Genomic DNA, 16839 nt, shown 5'->3' on the forward strand with positions numbered 1-16839 from the left:
TTGCGAGCGAGCGTGAGGGCTCGCGTAGAGAGAGCTGTGCGAGAGTGTTAAACGACAGCTGTTGCGCCGCCGTAGGTACCGATTCACAGCGTTGAAAACGCCGGCTCGCAACCTAGACTTTTTGGTCGAGCGGCCAGATACGCGGCCTGATGCACGTTGGCAGCATGAGACGCGCCGTTATCCTTCTATTGGTTTTATCATTATTCCACGGTAACGTGACGACGGCGTTGGAATGCACGTCTGCCGTATCAGTGTCTGGTAAGCGCACCTAACCTCAATATTCACCGAACGTGAATTTTCACCAAACTTCGTAAATATTTTCGTGTGTAAAGTCCGACACTGTAATAGAAGAATATTAGAAATTGGAACTTCAGAATCAATTTTTTCGACAAACATTAAATGTAAAGAACAGTGGGTGCGAACAGTGCCGGCGTTAGGCGGGAAGAGACGCGCGGTCGGTCGCTTGTCCAGGGCGCCAGATCTATAGGGCCGTCGCTGCCCGGTGCCTCTAGTACGCGGATCGAGCCCTTCAATGGGCGCCACGATAATCTTGCTCAGGGCGCCAATATTGCTAAAACCAGTACTGAGTACGAATAAAATGTAAGACATAAATGTATGTCAAAATGCAACATAACTCATTATTTATTCGTCTGTTTGTTTAGCGAAAAAATTAATTCAAAAATTTCAATTTATATTTCTAATATCTAATGTTTGTTTATTATGTAAGATCTCAACTCACAGTTAATAATATTTAATTATTATAAAAAATGTATACATATAATTATACTCCTTATATAAAATATAGAAGAAAGGTTTTACTAAGGTATGTAACAATATAATTAAACGGAACATAAGACAAAGTAATTTTGATACATTAATATAAAGATAAATGAGTAAATTGTGTCAATACGTTGTAAATGTTAATTTTAGAGAAGAAATGTTTCCACAATTTACTTAAAAATTATATTAAATAAATTACATATTATCTTTATATAATTTATTATTTGTTATATTTTTTGAATAATCAAGATTTTGATATTTGTAAATCTTAATATTTATATTATAATTGTATTATAATGGAGGGCTAAATATTTTAGAACATTTTATATAATTAACTACTCTTTAATATTGTGGCACAATACAAATAATATAGATAATACTGATCGGATATTCAGTTGTTATTTTAAATAGTAAACAAATATATCTATATACCGAGACTAAACAAACTTTAAAGTCGATACACTGGCAAAATATGTTTATTGGTTTCAAATCACAATGTGATTTATTTAGTTTCAAATCACATTGTGATTTGAAACTGAATAAAGATTTTATCAGTGTGTCGGCTTTAAAGTTTATTTATTCTTGGTTTTAATTACTGGCGACAAATTATTTTATTTTTGATTATATCTATATAGATATCTTGGTAATTTATCCCGTTCAAATCCTAATATTTCTGTACATTCAATGATTGCGGTTGATAAATAAAAATTAATCATTATCTTTCGAAACCCAAATTTGAGTTTTTAGATATACATATACTAGTGATATGTAATTATTATATATATATTTATTGAATTACTACTAAAATTTTATTATAAAGTATGGTGAAGGTATTTTGATATCTGAATACTTTTTGTACGTTACTTTATATCTAAAACAAGATTTAAAACTCGTTCGGTTGCGTCACAAATTAGATAATTCTATCTAGGAATACAAAAACATTACAGAAATATTTAATTTCCAATAATAAAGTACCATATAATTATTATAATTAGCTTTATTAATATCGACATTTGATGTATTGTATTGCAGACAACGTCGGAATAACCGTATCTTTATGGAATCATCATGAGAATGATGCATTTAAATATCGAATAAATTTAGCTCCATTTGCTCGCTTAAACATCACTGTGATCGATGTTCCATCGGATATTTGGTTTATTATTTTACAAATTCATACATTTCAATATAATGCCACGTTATCTTACGACAAAGCGCTACTTGATAAAGTGTCAAACAGAAGTTTATTTGGCTCAAACATTGGTTTGTACTTAAAAACATACGATGTAACAGCCCCAATCCAGGTATTCTTGAAGCATAACAACGTGCACAATCTCGATGCATTGCTAGTGATCGTTACATACGGTCGAAATGGTAGGTACAAATAATATTAATAACGATAATACTAATAATATATTTTTGTCTTCCTCACACTTTCCTTTTCGAATAACATTAATTTATGGAATTAAATCTGACGCCGGTACAACGCTGCCTATTAATATAATATAAAATTAATGGCCATATTATATGTATAAAGACAATCGCAAGAGGACAATATTTGCGTGATAAAGACCGAAAAATTATATGCTGTATTAAATTAAATAGCCGTGTACGTTGATCGCGGTAGCACAAATAAATCGCAAATCATAACCAAGATGTGCATTCGATTAATTTGCGGCGCATCTCTATTATCCGTCGCGCGTAAATGGGTTGAATGGCTAACCGTTTTCGACGGCGGGCGTAATGGCAAAATTGGTTGGAGCATCGAGAGAATCCATCAACGCCGTTCATTGGATGATTGTTGTTCTCCGCAGCGCCGATACCGGGTGGTTGTAACATGGAATTCGATATCGAAGTGTCGCCGCATCAAAAGCTCCATATGGAAAACGGCATGATAGTAGTAGAGTCGCAGCCAGCTCTCGCTCCTAACGTTTCATCGGCTGTCTGCGAAAAAATCCTAGTACAGTACAAGATGTACCGTCTCTATCTTCCTAGGCAAGACTTCACTCCGGATACATATTTCAATGCGATTGCGAGTATGTTAACCGTGCAAGACATTGTGCAGAACAGCGACGAGGTATCTCATAATATTGAACAGATAAAAATTTCGTCTTGATGTATCGTGGAACTGATAGCGCTATTCGTTACTTCCATTTATTACAATTGTTTCTAATATACGCGAACTGTAATTGTAGCAAACTACAGAAATTCGTTAACAGTGATTGCCGACGCTCGTTTACCATTTACCATAGAATGTATTTTAATAATTTTGATTTAAAAAAATTAACGTATGATTAAGAATATTCCTTGACAGATACCAGCAAGTTCTTTTATGAGTTCTATGAGACGTATCTATAGTGCGTACACTGGTACAGGATCAGTTTATGCCGTAGTCGCTACTTACGAAAATTACTCCTCGGCTTACATTCCGATCTTTACGTACGCTTGCAGTCCTCTGCTTTATCCGGAAAGCTGTCAAGTTTTAAGTATGTTTTATTTTTTTATTTTTTAGATCAATATTCTACATTTCAATTTAGTATGATAATAGGAAGACGATATTTGAGTTTTAAAAGTTACATATTTTATTATACAGAAAGAACGGTTTTGCTGAAATATCTAGAAATTTAGCAATAAATGCATAATAACAAACATAATTTTGTTAGAATTTTAAAATAATTATGTAAGACTTTCAGACTGATTGCTAGAATGTCAAAATTTTTTGCAGCATTACTCATCATGTATGAACATCCGAAAATTATTTTGATAGATCAGCAAAATTATTTTCGGATCTGTCAGCGAAATCTTATTCTTTCTTTGTGCACAATGCTGAAAATGTATCTATCTTTTAACAAGACAGTATTGTAAAATGTGATTTTTTTTTCGAGCAATAATTTTTGTCTGTCTTTCCAAACACGCAAATATCTCGAATATCGTAAATTACTTTTACATTGTGTGTCTCGTTAAAAAAAAATTGTATAATTATTTCGTCATTTTTTTCAGACCCATTTTCTATGGTGATTTGCGCGCTGGTCCTCATGTTAGGTTGTCTGTCAATTATTATAAGCCATAAGGCTTATGTAGATAGCTCAATATCGAACTGTATGATATATGGCGTCTTTGGGTACACTCTGGGTGCATTCTTAGGTGTCAATGACAGCTTTGCAAGTAATCATCATCCATCAGTTTTTAAAATATTTCAACGAAACGATATATATTTAATACAATTGAACTTGTTTTTCGAGAAGAACGCGCCAACTTAATGACCTTTGTCTCTTTCAGTCCTGATAGGTTTGATATTTACTGGGATCATATCGTTAATCTTCCATGTTTTCGAGATATATATATCGTTATGGAATACATTATTGGGATTTTTGTGCGTATGCATCGTATATCTCTATGCTCCAGGTATGTTACGATTACGATTACATTTTGACCAAAGCCACATTTTGAGAAAACTACATGTCTTTCAACGATATTAAGTAAGGAATTTATTAATAAGGATTCTGTTCCTTATTTCAAAAGACACTTTGTACTTATTTTTTCGCGCAAGTAGTTAATTTACACTTTAATCGCCGTGTCCGGAACTACAAGACTCGCAGCACTAAAACGCAACAAACGAAAAGCAATTCAGAATACAGCAGACGGCGAAAGGATAGGAAAACGGGAAGGCGGGAATCGTAGGTAGCCTCTCCACGCCGCGGTGTTCGCGAAGGGCTGTTGCGAATTATAGGAAAATAATGAAAGCCAGGCTTAAAAGCGGAGGGATAGAGCCGCGCTGCGCCGCCACCCCGAAGTTAGTTTGAGTTTGGCGAAGGGATGAGAGACGCACAGTCAGTTTCTCCCCGTAGCTTCTATCAATGCTGACCGCTCATGTGGAAACCTCGCCTGCCGGATCCCCCCTGCAGAAGCGGCATGGCGCATTCACGTTGCCTCCCACCTTTCTCACCATAACGCCGCGACTACCCTTCGCGTACTCTACCCTCGCCCGGGCACAAACGCAAAAATGCGCCCGCCGACGCGCGCGGGATACGCGTGCACGCACACGCGCGCGATGCCGGTCTACCCTGTCGGCGGGACTCCCACGTCACGATGTAACCAGCTTGGAGGAAGATTCGCATTTACCTAATTGTGTCCCCGTTTATTTATTCTGCGCCGGGACCTATTTAGATTACGCGATGCGTGTACACGCAACTGCGAATGGGAGCGACGAATCGGGGCCCAGTTCTATCCTGCCGGCAGATGATCGCACGATCGCTGTTTACCCTGAGCCGACCGCTTTGCACTCCGCACGCCGGCGGACGATTATGATGTATCTGGGCGTCTGTTAATTAGACCACTGAAATTTTCGCGCGCGACAGCGACATACATTGCAATCATATCGGCGACGGCGATGTGATGCATAATTTACTACCGGTTTCTTTTAGCGAAAATGTTTTATATCTTGGAACATAACTGGTTATTCTGGCCGATGTTTATAAGTCTGATGTTTATGATAACCACACTCCTGAGGATTTCCTATGTCGGTGAAATCGTGGCACGAGCGATTTTTGGATCTTACTTCGTAATCATCGCAATCGATTACTTTATCGGAAGTAATTTGAAATATATTATTCTTACTATAATCAGAAGGATAACTGTGCCCGAATTTCACTTAGCATTCGTATATCCGCCATTTCAAAGTGCAGGTACGGTTTCTCGTTGTTTTATTTGGCGTAAAAATAACTCGATGCACTCCATTAACCTCTCTATTTTCAGATATAACTTTGATAATTATTTGGATTGTTCTGATATTAGCACGATTTATTATACAAAAGTGGGTTTCTTCATATTGTAACAATGAAGGTGTTCTATTTAGGACAGTAAATTTTGGTGGACATAATACAGAGAACTTGCGTCTACTGTCTGAATCTGACTTTTATTACGATAGTTATACACTGCCTTAAGACGTGATTACTTTTTGTTGTAATGATTTTGACATCTTTTTGAAACTGCTTTACAGTATTTCTAAAATAAATTTATATCATTCCGTTTACCTTTGTTAAAGCCACAAGAGTCTCAATTGATAACTTACACACACACACACACACACTCTCATAATAGATATAAATAATATATTATACAAACCTGTCTTCCTCCTCGTACTTCCTTAAAATGTGATATTTTCTTAAAACGGGACGTAAAGTTACGTGTAACAATGATGCACAACATATTGGACATATGTTTTTTTACAATTGTTTAACGTGAAAACTTTTGTTTAATAACCATGACATTGTATTCATGTTAATATGCACATTTACAAAGCATTAATTTTATTTTCTACGAAACTTTATTAAAGTATTATATAATTGTGAAATGAATTACATAACGTTGTGCACCATTATTACAAATATTTTGCTGTATATTTTTTATATGTATATGTTAATATTTTTTTAGTACTTTGTAATGGATTATATAATATACGCAATGTTAATATGGAAACTTGATGAATAAAGAATGATGATTTGGCATTAAAATGAAATAACATTTATTGAATCGAGACAGTGACACCTAACAGTGGTTCTCTATTTCCTACTACTTACAATCTTAAAGTTAATCACAGCAACAATATTATCTCATTATTCACAACACTTACATAGATTACTGTCGCAATAATATATTATTTTCATTAATAAATTTGTTAATACTCATACACTGTAGTTGTTATTAGTAATATCATTACAGATAATAAGAAAGTCGCGTAACCACTTCCGCGTAATGTCGGTTGCATAACGACTAAAGCATAATTTCGCTGAAATGCATTTTATATGCATAAAATTGCGGTAACGTTCAATTCGCAAAAGTTCTATGCAAACGCAGAGATTTACAAAGGTAACATAATAAATGAGAAGTACTTTAATCTACTATTCGCGAAATACGGCACAGCCTGTTGCAAGTGCAGCGCCTGTGTGCAGAGGATCTTCGTGCAGACATGTATAATACGCAACCGTTTATTCAATGGATGCGTATTCAATTCATCCCGGAATACTTCGAGCAAAATAGTAATAATATCGATAAATGCAAATGTTTTTACAATTTATTTTTTCGATTTTATATAATCTCATTTTTGCACTGAAGAAGCGTATTTGCATGCAATACATTCAGAATTTTGATAGATTCTTTTTTAATTAAGAGAAAGAGGATCAATTAATGTCTGGTAAACACGTAAATCCATACGATAATTTGGAAAAGTTAATTAACAATAAATTTATTTATAAAGAAGATATCAAATATATTAGTCTACTTCGGATCCCTGTGAATTCTTTGTGGGCGCTTTTTATCTTTCCAAGTGTTTTACACCTTTCCCTCTATTTTTCCTTCATTTTTGGAATTACGTGCACATGCATCTATATATATATATATATATATATATATATATATATATATATATATATATAAGATGACAATATTTTTATATAAATAACAAAAATTATAAAACATTTTATAAATCTGATATAAAAAGAAAATGTATAATTTAATGTTGAAAAAATTCTTCAACGATTCTTTTCCGGCTGCATGAAATTTCTTTAACAAGGAAGTGGTTGATTTAAACGAAAGTTGTCTCGAACTGGAGTTTAGTAATCGCAAGATCAATTTTACAACGGCGCCGTTCAGACGCACCGAAGATTTCCCAACGTTTTTCAGTTTACGCTGGTTTTATTTCCGTTTTCTTCCAAAAATATAAATTTACTAATGTACACAATACACTTTCCATTAAGTGCTCTTCACGTATAAACGTTCAACAAGTTTACACGACCCTACGTGACCGTGTAAACGCCGACGAGAAACGAGCGACGCTACTCCGAGCGGCGTAATTTTACACATACTTCACACGTTACTGTTTAACACAATGTGTATATCGTCCACGGTTATCTATTGGCTGCTGATTAATTGTAGAGAGTTCGTCACCTACATTTATTACGACACGCGTTAGCATTGTCGATAAAACGGTCGTTATGCGTTACCGAGAAAAAAAAGAAGGAAACATCCCTGCAAATATTCACATCGCGACAGAAAATAACGGCGCCCACAATGCCGCCTCCTGAAAAAAAAATCCCGCTGTGTCGAGTTCTGGAACGGGAAAATTCGAAAATATCGAGTCGCTATTTTCACGCCGTTTTTTCCACACCTACGAATCAGTGACTAATTATTCGACGCGATCGTGCGGCGCGACTCAATTACTAAAAAAACGTGCTACTCCTCCCCGGTTAGGTGGTGATCGAAATACATCGATTAAATGGATCACGCATATACACACCCGTTGAAATCGCAATAAGGCCGCACAGGTGGTTGATATTTCTCCTTGCGATTTTTTTTTAAATTATACCATCTAGTTTTGTAAATAATCGTTAAAGAATCGTTAAATTTTTATCTCTATGATCGCTGAAATTATTTACTGTAAAAATTTCGTGATGTAAAGTAATAAACGTTGGTGAAGAGATTGTAGCAATAAATAAAATAGCAATAAATACAATCGCCTTATTCGCAGGATTACCCTTTTGGATAATACGCATAAAATTATTACGCAAAATTCCTGTATTTTCCCGTATTCTTGTCGGTGATTAATTTTACACATGTTTATCTATCCGTTCCAAAACTCGTCTTCGAACGAAAACGCTTACGCGTTCGACTCATTTTGCGAAATGATAGGTGAATAAATGTAGGCTCAGATCATTTGATTTTATTGAAGTTCTGCTGCTGCACGGTGTGAGTAACGGAGTCATCATTTCGGTGAGGGAAAACATTTAATACACGGATAAGATGTTGCATTAGTTTATAAGGTGAATACGTTCGAACGAAACTGGAGAATTCGTCTAATTTACTTACGTATATATACAATGATAATTATTTCTAATTTACAGTACTGGTTTAAAGAGAGTAACAAATGCTATCTTACAATTATCTTTATACAGCATAATCGAAAGAATGTGCTTCGATCGTGTGTGCGGCGACGATTAACGAGTTCGATGCCAATAAGATTTTTCTCGTTACTGCGAGCACCAATATTCGCGATTCGCTTGGAAGGACGAATCCGCCTCCTCGGCCCATTAGCTCAGCGATACATTTACATTAATAGCAATAAATACCCGACGCAAACGTCCACTGCTATTTGCCTCTTTCGGGCGTTACTGTGACACTCGCGAAATCTTTTCTATGATTGCGTCGGTTTATTCCTCACGATCTCGTACATCACTGTGCCTTCATTATGGTAATAATAGTACAAGCTACGGATTGGATTGTCTTAATCTAGAATCGTGTATCTTGGACCGGAATGAACATTGTATGGAGATACGTGTAAATGAGGAGAGTTTCAAATCGAACATTTCCGCTTTGTGTTCATGCTCGCAAATGTGTTAAATAGCTTACGCGAAATTTAAAAAAGTGCTATTCGCGTTACTACGTTAAAGGGGATCTGAAACTGTAATATTGCTATTCTCGATAAATCTTGCACACTGATCTCGATGAGGTTTAAATCTAGCATAATTCGAAATACACGCGGTGATCTTTATTGCGTGCCCAATTTGCAAAACGCGACGAACCCTAGCGTGAAGAACCACTCGCATTAATAATAATATAATAACAATATCTTTATATCAAGTACAACAAACAAATAAATAACAGCACAAATATATATAATATAAAAAATTGCATATTTTTCTCAAAAGAATTTTTTTATTCAAAAGTATAAATAAAAAATATAAAATATTATAAATAAATATAAATATATATTTAAAAATTGTTTCCTTTACATATCCCTAAGATATTTTCCATGAAAATGAGTTGTCGATCGATATACACCGTTCACAAACGGACTGAGGCCGCAACATCCTTTCGAGAGCGGTGTCTTCCGACGCCATATCTGCCGACAGACACGATGGCCGGCCTCGCTGGAAAAAAAGCCGCCCTCCAGGCAGCTATCAACCCCCGCAAACTGTTCCCTCCCGCAACGAAATCAGCCTCATCGGGAGACTGCCACCCTAAACTCTCGCGAGAATATATTTCGGCGGGAGCCGCCTACGTGTCTGCGGCTCCCTTTCAATTTCCACGCGGTTCGCGGCCGCCCTTACACGAAGGAAAATATTTGCCGGAAACCGATACAACGTGCGGCAAACAATATGCGCCCGGCGCTATCCAATAAATCCGGTAATAAAGCTCCCCGATACCAAAAAACGGGAGCCGCTGTAAATTTAATGAATGCTCTTGACATCGATCGACTTCGGGTAACTAAAAGGGAGAATTCGCGTTGGACGAAGTGAAAAATAACTTTTCCGCGGACAGCGTTATATGACATTTGTAAAAAAAAGAATCTTATACACAGCGGTAAAGCTATCGATTGATCAGATGCGAGAGATCATTTTCGAATTATGTAATGAATAGCTTAAGAAAGTTTCTTTTTTTCTTTTCTTTAATATTAACATTAACTAGTGGTTCTTCACGCAAAAATTCTCGACGTGGTAACGACGGTAGCGTAACATAAAATCATTTACACACACTATCGTGAATAGGTAATTACCCTGCGTGACCCGGGGTCATGCGTATACATCTACGAAATCTAGATCAGACACGAAGTGGAAGATGAGTTAAAGTCCATTGGTTCCAGCTCGAATTATAAAACTTATTGCGCTGCCTAAAATTCCGCTCTGTGTAATCAGATCGCGTTGGTAAAAAATCTTTTCATTCAATTTCAAAGGGGAATTTAATTGCGACGAGCTGCTGCTCCATTACGATCGCCGAATGCGGGCGTCGGCAAATTTACAAATTGTTCAAAAAGGGGTGGATGGGGGGGGAGGGAGGGAGGAGACCTATCCTATCTCCTAATCCTAATTGAATAGTTTCGTAGATAGGTATTGCCATTCAGAAAATTGACGGTCGTAAACGACATCCGAGGACGCGAGTTATTAATTCAGCATGCGAGGAAATTACACGACTAATGATATTAACTCTACGAACAATTAAATATCGTCCGAACGATCGGAACACTATAAAGTAATTGCAACGTCATTTGTCATGCTCTCGATAATGTTCCCCGATGAAAGAAGTCTGTTGGCCTTTGTCAGCTTGCACTTACGGACAGAGTGCGCTCGTTAATAAATAAATGAACGCGAAAAAAAAAAAGAAAGAAACGGAATTCTTCAACTTACTCAAGAACGAAGAGAAATTTCCGACACTCGCATCATCAATCGGAACTGTGTTCATTCCACGCACTAGCCGACACTAACTGCGCGTCTTCGATGCGATCGGCGGCGGCGTCACGCTGTCACGCGAGTTACCGAAGCGAGGTTTCCTCGTAGCGTCTCTCTTCGCGTCGCGACGGCGGTCGTCGCCGTCGGCAGCCAAGCGCGAGGGAACACCGCGGCCCTTTCTCGGAACATGGAATCCACTTGCGCGACGGTGCACGCACGGGTTACGGAAAATTCAGTCGTTTCACTCACTGGTGTCGGAGTTGTGCACGGGGGTGGTCGCCGGTGTGCTGGGGGCCTGATGCTGCGTCGTCGACTGCGTCGGTATCCCAAGGGAGGCGAGGAGCGGTCGTGGCACCGCACCCGGGGTGGCGCTCGGCGGCGGCGGCGGGCTCTCCTGGCCTACGAGCAAGCTCGCGGGCGGGAACCCGAAGAGCTGGGATCACTGGAGCCTCGGCCAATAGTTGCCCGTCAGGTCCGGGGTCTGCGAGGGAATCTGCACCGGCACCGAGACGCCGGCTGATATCACTCCTGGAACAGTTCGAGATGTCGGGGGATTGAGCGCATTTGCGATGGCACGTTTGCGAGAGCCTGTCGAGGGGAAACGGAACGGCGGAAGATAAAAAGCAATTCTGTACAGATACAGCACGGATACGAATAATAGAATCGTGCCATATAGGAAATAGAAATTTAATTTTCTACCGGTATTATTTGATGGCCTCGAATCTGATGGAGTTATTATATCTCGGGGTTACCTTAGATTTACATTTTAAACGTAACCCGCTTTAAATATTACGCGTCTTGTCTATTATTGTTTAATGATTTAATTTATTTTACTATTTTACGTAACACCACTCGTTCATTGTCTTCTTGAATTAAGAAAATATCCAAGCTTCAGCGACTCGTCCCGTCCCGTCAGTCGTCTTGCGAGCAAAACGCGTCATTAATCGCGCGAAACGCAATAGGAATAATTCGTTAAAAACAACCGGGTATGTATTTACAGTAGACCGACATGAAACTCGCATTCGCGAGTGTCGCCCGCGGCGACGGTTGCATAAATAGGATTCGGTTATGATAGTACGCCGCGGCTTCGCACACTTCTGCAATTTGAATTAAACACCTTAACGAGCTGCGTCTAATCCAATATAAACTTCCGCGAAAACATTTACGCTCTATGGGGCCTCGCGTCGTAACTTCGTTCCTCGCATGAGTCATAATTATGGCATAAATGCAAGACGGGTAATTTGGCGAACGTTACAACGGGGAACGCGTGCCATAATGACGCCGACCAACTTTTATTCGGCTGTTGAAGTTATTCGAAATATCGATACGCGGCAGATGTAACAATGGTTACGGGTTCGTGCGAGAAGAGGTGGAATCCGATTCACCTTTGCACCTCCGAAATTTAATTCAGACAGCATCGAGTCATGTTTAATTCAAGAGCGATCGATGCCGCGAAACAATTTCTTGGCCACGCGACTTCTTAGATCCTGACATTCAATCGCATCTTGGTAATCTGCAGAACTCCATCTTCGACTTCATATCCGAGGAGCGCTCGTCATCTTGATGTCGAGGGATTAATCGAATATCCGTGAATCTATCTCTTTCTCTCTCTCTCTCTCTCGTTCGCCACGTCCACCAACTGCGAAGCGGCAAACTCGCGCGGTTACGCTCGTTTCCGCGGTCGAACCCCGCTAACTCCGCGGAAGGGGCGGCTACTTAACTATGAAAACGGCGCCGTTTGAGCTGGCAGGACAGGCGCGGCGCTAACGAGCGCGGTGAAAGTCCTTACGGCGCTCGTGCACGTAAAGCGATTATGATGGATAACCCGCGGCTCGTTCCGCACGTAAGGAGCAGGACCACGCGGGGGGACAGGAGGAGAAACAGCAGGAAAACGAGGGGGGCGAAAGAGCGGAAAGGAAGAAAGACGAGGCCGCGCGAGAAGAGTGTGCGGGACGGCGAGAGGGACAGCGGGCGGGCGGGACACGGGGTGCGCGCGTGTTCCGCAGTATTCCACCATTCCGGCTTGCGCTTCGCTCCGTTCCTGTAGGTACGCCGCGCACCCCCGTATTTCCTCCCCTTTGGGTTCGCACGTTATTGAGCGCTCGCCCAGCCGAGGCGAGACCCAACCCATCCACATCCTCTGTTCACCCCTGTATATCCTCAGGAGGGAGAGGAAGCGAGAGAGAGAGAGAGAGAGAGAGAGAGAAAGAGAAAGAGAGACGCGGAGAAAGAGGCAAAAGGGAGCCCGGCGGCAGCGACGGAGGGCGACGAGAGAGACGAATAGATGGATAGACACGAAGGAGCGAGCGCGCGCCCCCGAGGGTGGAAGGGTACAGAGACGAAGAAGGGGATGAGAGAAAGGGAGAGAAGACGAGAGGCGACGCGGGCTGCGAGAAGAGGCGCGACCCTCCGTGGCTTTCGCTAAACGGAAGACGAGAGGGTGAGATGTGGAGATAGACGGAGAAAAGGGATAATAGAGAAAGAGAGTCGGAAAAGAAAAGGAAGAGTCGACCAGAGAAGCCAGCCGCCACGTAAAAAGAAAGAAAGAGAGAGAGAGAGAGAGAGAGAGAGAGAGAGAGAGAGAGAAGTTGAGTCGAGAAAATGGAAAATTCACCAGCTACATCGGCGGGGTTGGAAAACCGCCGAACATCCCATTCTTCGATTCAGCCCAGCGGCGCCATGCGAGATTTGTTTTAAAATCCTTTTACAATTCCGTGGGCGAGCGTGGAGCCGCGACCGCGTCGTTGCCCGCTCGCACTTTATATCTCTCTCTCTTGCTCTCCCGCTCTCTTTTTTTTCTCTCTTTCTCTCTCTCTCTCTCTCCCTCTCTCTTGTTCTGTTAGCAGGACTATGTAGATTGCGTGTGAAGAGGCTCCCAGGTAATTCTCGACGCTTTATTTCGCGCTTTGAGCCGGTTAGAACACGAGGAAGAAACGGCGGCCTCGCGCTGGGCGAAAATTGGAAACGAAAACCTTTACTGGTTTTTGGCGAGGATTCGTTCGTTCTATCATTACGTTCTCGCACTTCTGTATACGTGTGTTGTATACTCGAATACATGGAATTCGTTAAGAATAATATATAATCTAAATAATTGGAAAGATTTTAAAGAAAGACTATTATTGCTGCAAATATGACGTAATTTTTTGATATTTTTACTAGGCGACATAACCGTACACAAAAGGAATGAGATTTTGTTGAGATATCTAAAAATTTAGTTAAATACAAATTTGAAAATAAATTTGCTGGACCATCAAAACAATTATGAAGGACAAGCATGGTGAAGAATGCTTCAAAAAGTTTTTGACGTTCCACAACCATTTTGAACATAATTACTTTGACGATTTAATAAAAATTATTTTTTCAAATCTACATCTAACTAAATTTGTAGACACGTCAGCAAAACCGTTCTCCCGCAGTATGAAATGTTTACTCTTGAAATAACTTCAAATAAAAGATAAGAATCATGAAAATCGATTCAGTTGTTGAATTTAATCGGGAAAGAAATCTTTTCAAGAATCTTCTAAAAAAAAATATCGCTCTGCTAGTGAACGTTTTAGAAGGCACGTTGCATTTGCGCTTCTTAAAGCGACATCATTGATTGCTTCCGGCAAACGTTAATTATTCCTGGCGCTACCTAAATTGTTCTTGAGTGACCTTGAAAGCACGAGGTGCAGAGAAACACGGCAAATTAGTCGCAGCGAGAAGGACTCACCGGTTGCGGTCGAGGTCGTCGGCTGGTAAGGTGCTCCGCCTGGTCCGGCAGGTTGTCCTCCTGGCGTCGTGGGGGTGCCACCGTGAGACGTCGGGATACCGCGATGCGGTTGCGAGTGCGCGGCCGCGGCCGCGCTATGCGCGTGAGAGTAAGACTGCGTGAGCGAGTGGAGAGGCTCGTGAAACACGTACGCCGGGTAGCCCTCGGCGCGTTGCTGAAGACAGCTACCACCCATTGACCCGCCCAGGCTGCTTGACATCGAGCTGCGAAGTGAGATGAAGCATCCATATCGAGGAACAACGGACAAACGATTGACATGCACGAGCGGCGAACTCTAATTACGATGATGTGTAATTTCATTCGCTCTCAAACAGAGCTTTAGGATATACGAGAGAAATTGTTATGTTATTTAACATCGAAATTATGAAATTTGTAAAAGAGATTTAACAAAGTTTCAACAGGGTTATTTCACATTTTGCAATAACGAATACCGCATGACCGTTATCGTATGACCGGTATTTATTCTTGCAGATAAATTGTATATTTGAGAGAAACAGCTGTCGCGTCGCTTTAAAGTCGCAAAAGTCCCCTTACCTGTACGTGTCCGGCATGGTGGCGATCGGCTGTGGTATCGACGAGTACATGGCGTTGAATCCGGCGTTTAAGGGTAGCCGCGGTGTGGCAGGGGTGGCCGCGGGAGGCGCGGCACTGCTACCCCCGCCGCTGCCACCGGCGACCACCTGATCGACGGCGGCCCTCCTCTGGTTCCGTAATTTCTCCTCTCGACGCCACTTTGCCCTGCGATTACTGAACCACACCTGCAACCGACACAATGACGGTGCCTTTGTTACGATAAGTGTGCAGCCGCACACTCGGCGCCGCCGCCGCCGGCACGGTATTTCGCATCATCCGCACTCGTCCTCATTCGCACTCGTTCGCACTCCACGATTCTCCACTGCTTCCTCTCCGGAGAGAACGCTCTTACGCTTCCCCGCACCACCCTGTCGCCTCGCTTCCTTTCCCTTCTTTTTTTCTTCCGCCTCTATCCGACCGATCCTCTCTCGTGCCTACTCTCCCGAGATAGCGCGAAATCTAGCGCCCAGACGTTCTTCTCGCAATTCTGGCGCGGACAGATGCGCGCGCGAATTTGCACGAGGCGCCCCCTCCAATTTGTTAATTGCAATTGAGCAGTTGTCAGATGGGAAATTGAGTTACTCTTGCTCGCTTGGTCCTTTCCCATGCGGCGTACACGTCCCTTCGCCCAGCACTTCCCTCGCGCATCCTCTCCGCACGTTTTTACCTGACGCCCCTCGTCGCATTTGTACGCGTCTCTTTTCGAGAGTTTCTCTGATTGTACTGCAAATTGCATCGAGCTCGATATCCGAGAAAGAGCATGCTGTATGTAACACACCGTTTCAATCGCGCCGATCTCTCGCATTAATAGTCCCGGACGGACCGAAGGTCTTCGATTATTTCTATCTGCGATGCTATTAGATTTTTAAAACGTCGATTAACTTTAACCTTTATATATTCAATCGACTCCTTGTTTCTTTGCAGTACTATAATTAGAAGGAGATGAAGAGTACGTCAGAATTATATAAAAATGTGACGGTGTGATGAAAATACTGAAGAATTAATAGCGGCTCCAACGATTGTCCTTTCACTATGCCGAAGCGATAAGAGGATCCCAAATAACATGACGCTTGTATAATAAAAATCGAGACTTTATCGAGACTTTTCCCTGCGTTGCGCCTGCACGGATTTCCTGATTTTTGTGATTCCTTTCGGCGATAAGAGGATTCGTCCCCTTCGATATATCGGTTTTCCCTCGCCGGCACTTAGAGCAATCCATGAACCGTACATTTGGCTTTCACATCTCTTTTTTACGCGTGTATATATATATATATATATATATATATATATATATATATATACATATATATATGTGGCATTATAGTTCAATAGCGTCAATTTTATACAGATGCACAGATGTGCGAATTTATTACGCTCTTCGATTAACTTGTACAAAGCAATATTTTAATACCATTATATATGATTACTATTATCAAGGTTATTAAATTTCTCTTGTAATTCAAAACCTTGATGTATTAATATTGATTGGCGTAT

At 40.7% G+C, this 16839-nt stretch overlaps 2 protein-coding genes across 5 annotated transcripts in view; one reads left to right on the top strand and one right to left on the bottom strand.

Moving 5' to 3' along the window:
- The first annotated feature begins 7 nt into the window (after nt 1-7).
- Nucleotides 8-6293, top strand: LOC105829450 (transmembrane 7 superfamily member 3). Its single transcript, XM_012668299.3, has 8 exons — nt 8-258; nt 1813-2154; nt 2595-2857; nt 3095-3266; nt 3781-3945; nt 4060-4185; nt 5205-5465; nt 5536-6293. Exons 1-8 carry the CDS (start codon nt 150-152, stop codon nt 5721-5723), a joined length of 1626 nt encoding a protein of 541 aa, XP_012523753.1. The 5' UTR covers nt 8-149; the 3' UTR covers nt 5724-6293.
- A 2184-nt stretch (nt 6294-8477) lies between these two features.
- The window catches only part of LOC105829451 (paired box protein Pax-6), a 33589-nt gene continuing 25227 nt past the window's right edge, over nt 8478-16839 (bottom strand). For 3 of the 4 annotated variants that reach the window (XM_036292819.1, XM_036292814.1, XM_036292807.1), the window contains 3 exons: nt 15307-15530; nt 14713-14975; nt 8478-11588 (listed from right to left, as the gene is read on the bottom strand). In XM_036292819.1, coding sequence (XP_036148712.1) covers nt 11440-11588; nt 14713-14975; nt 15307-15530 — 636 coding nt within the window. In that variant the 3' untranslated portion in view covers nt 8478-11439. The remainder of the gene's footprint in view (nt 11589-14712; nt 14976-15306; nt 15531-16839) is intronic. The other variant, XM_036292824.1, reaches the window with a different exon arrangement.

The sequence above is a fragment of the Monomorium pharaonis genome, chromosome 1 (assembly GCF_013373865.1).
Source record: "Monomorium pharaonis isolate MP-MQ-018 chromosome 1, ASM1337386v2, whole genome shotgun sequence".
NCBI lineage: Eukaryota > Metazoa > Arthropoda > Insecta > Hymenoptera > Formicidae > Monomorium > Monomorium pharaonis.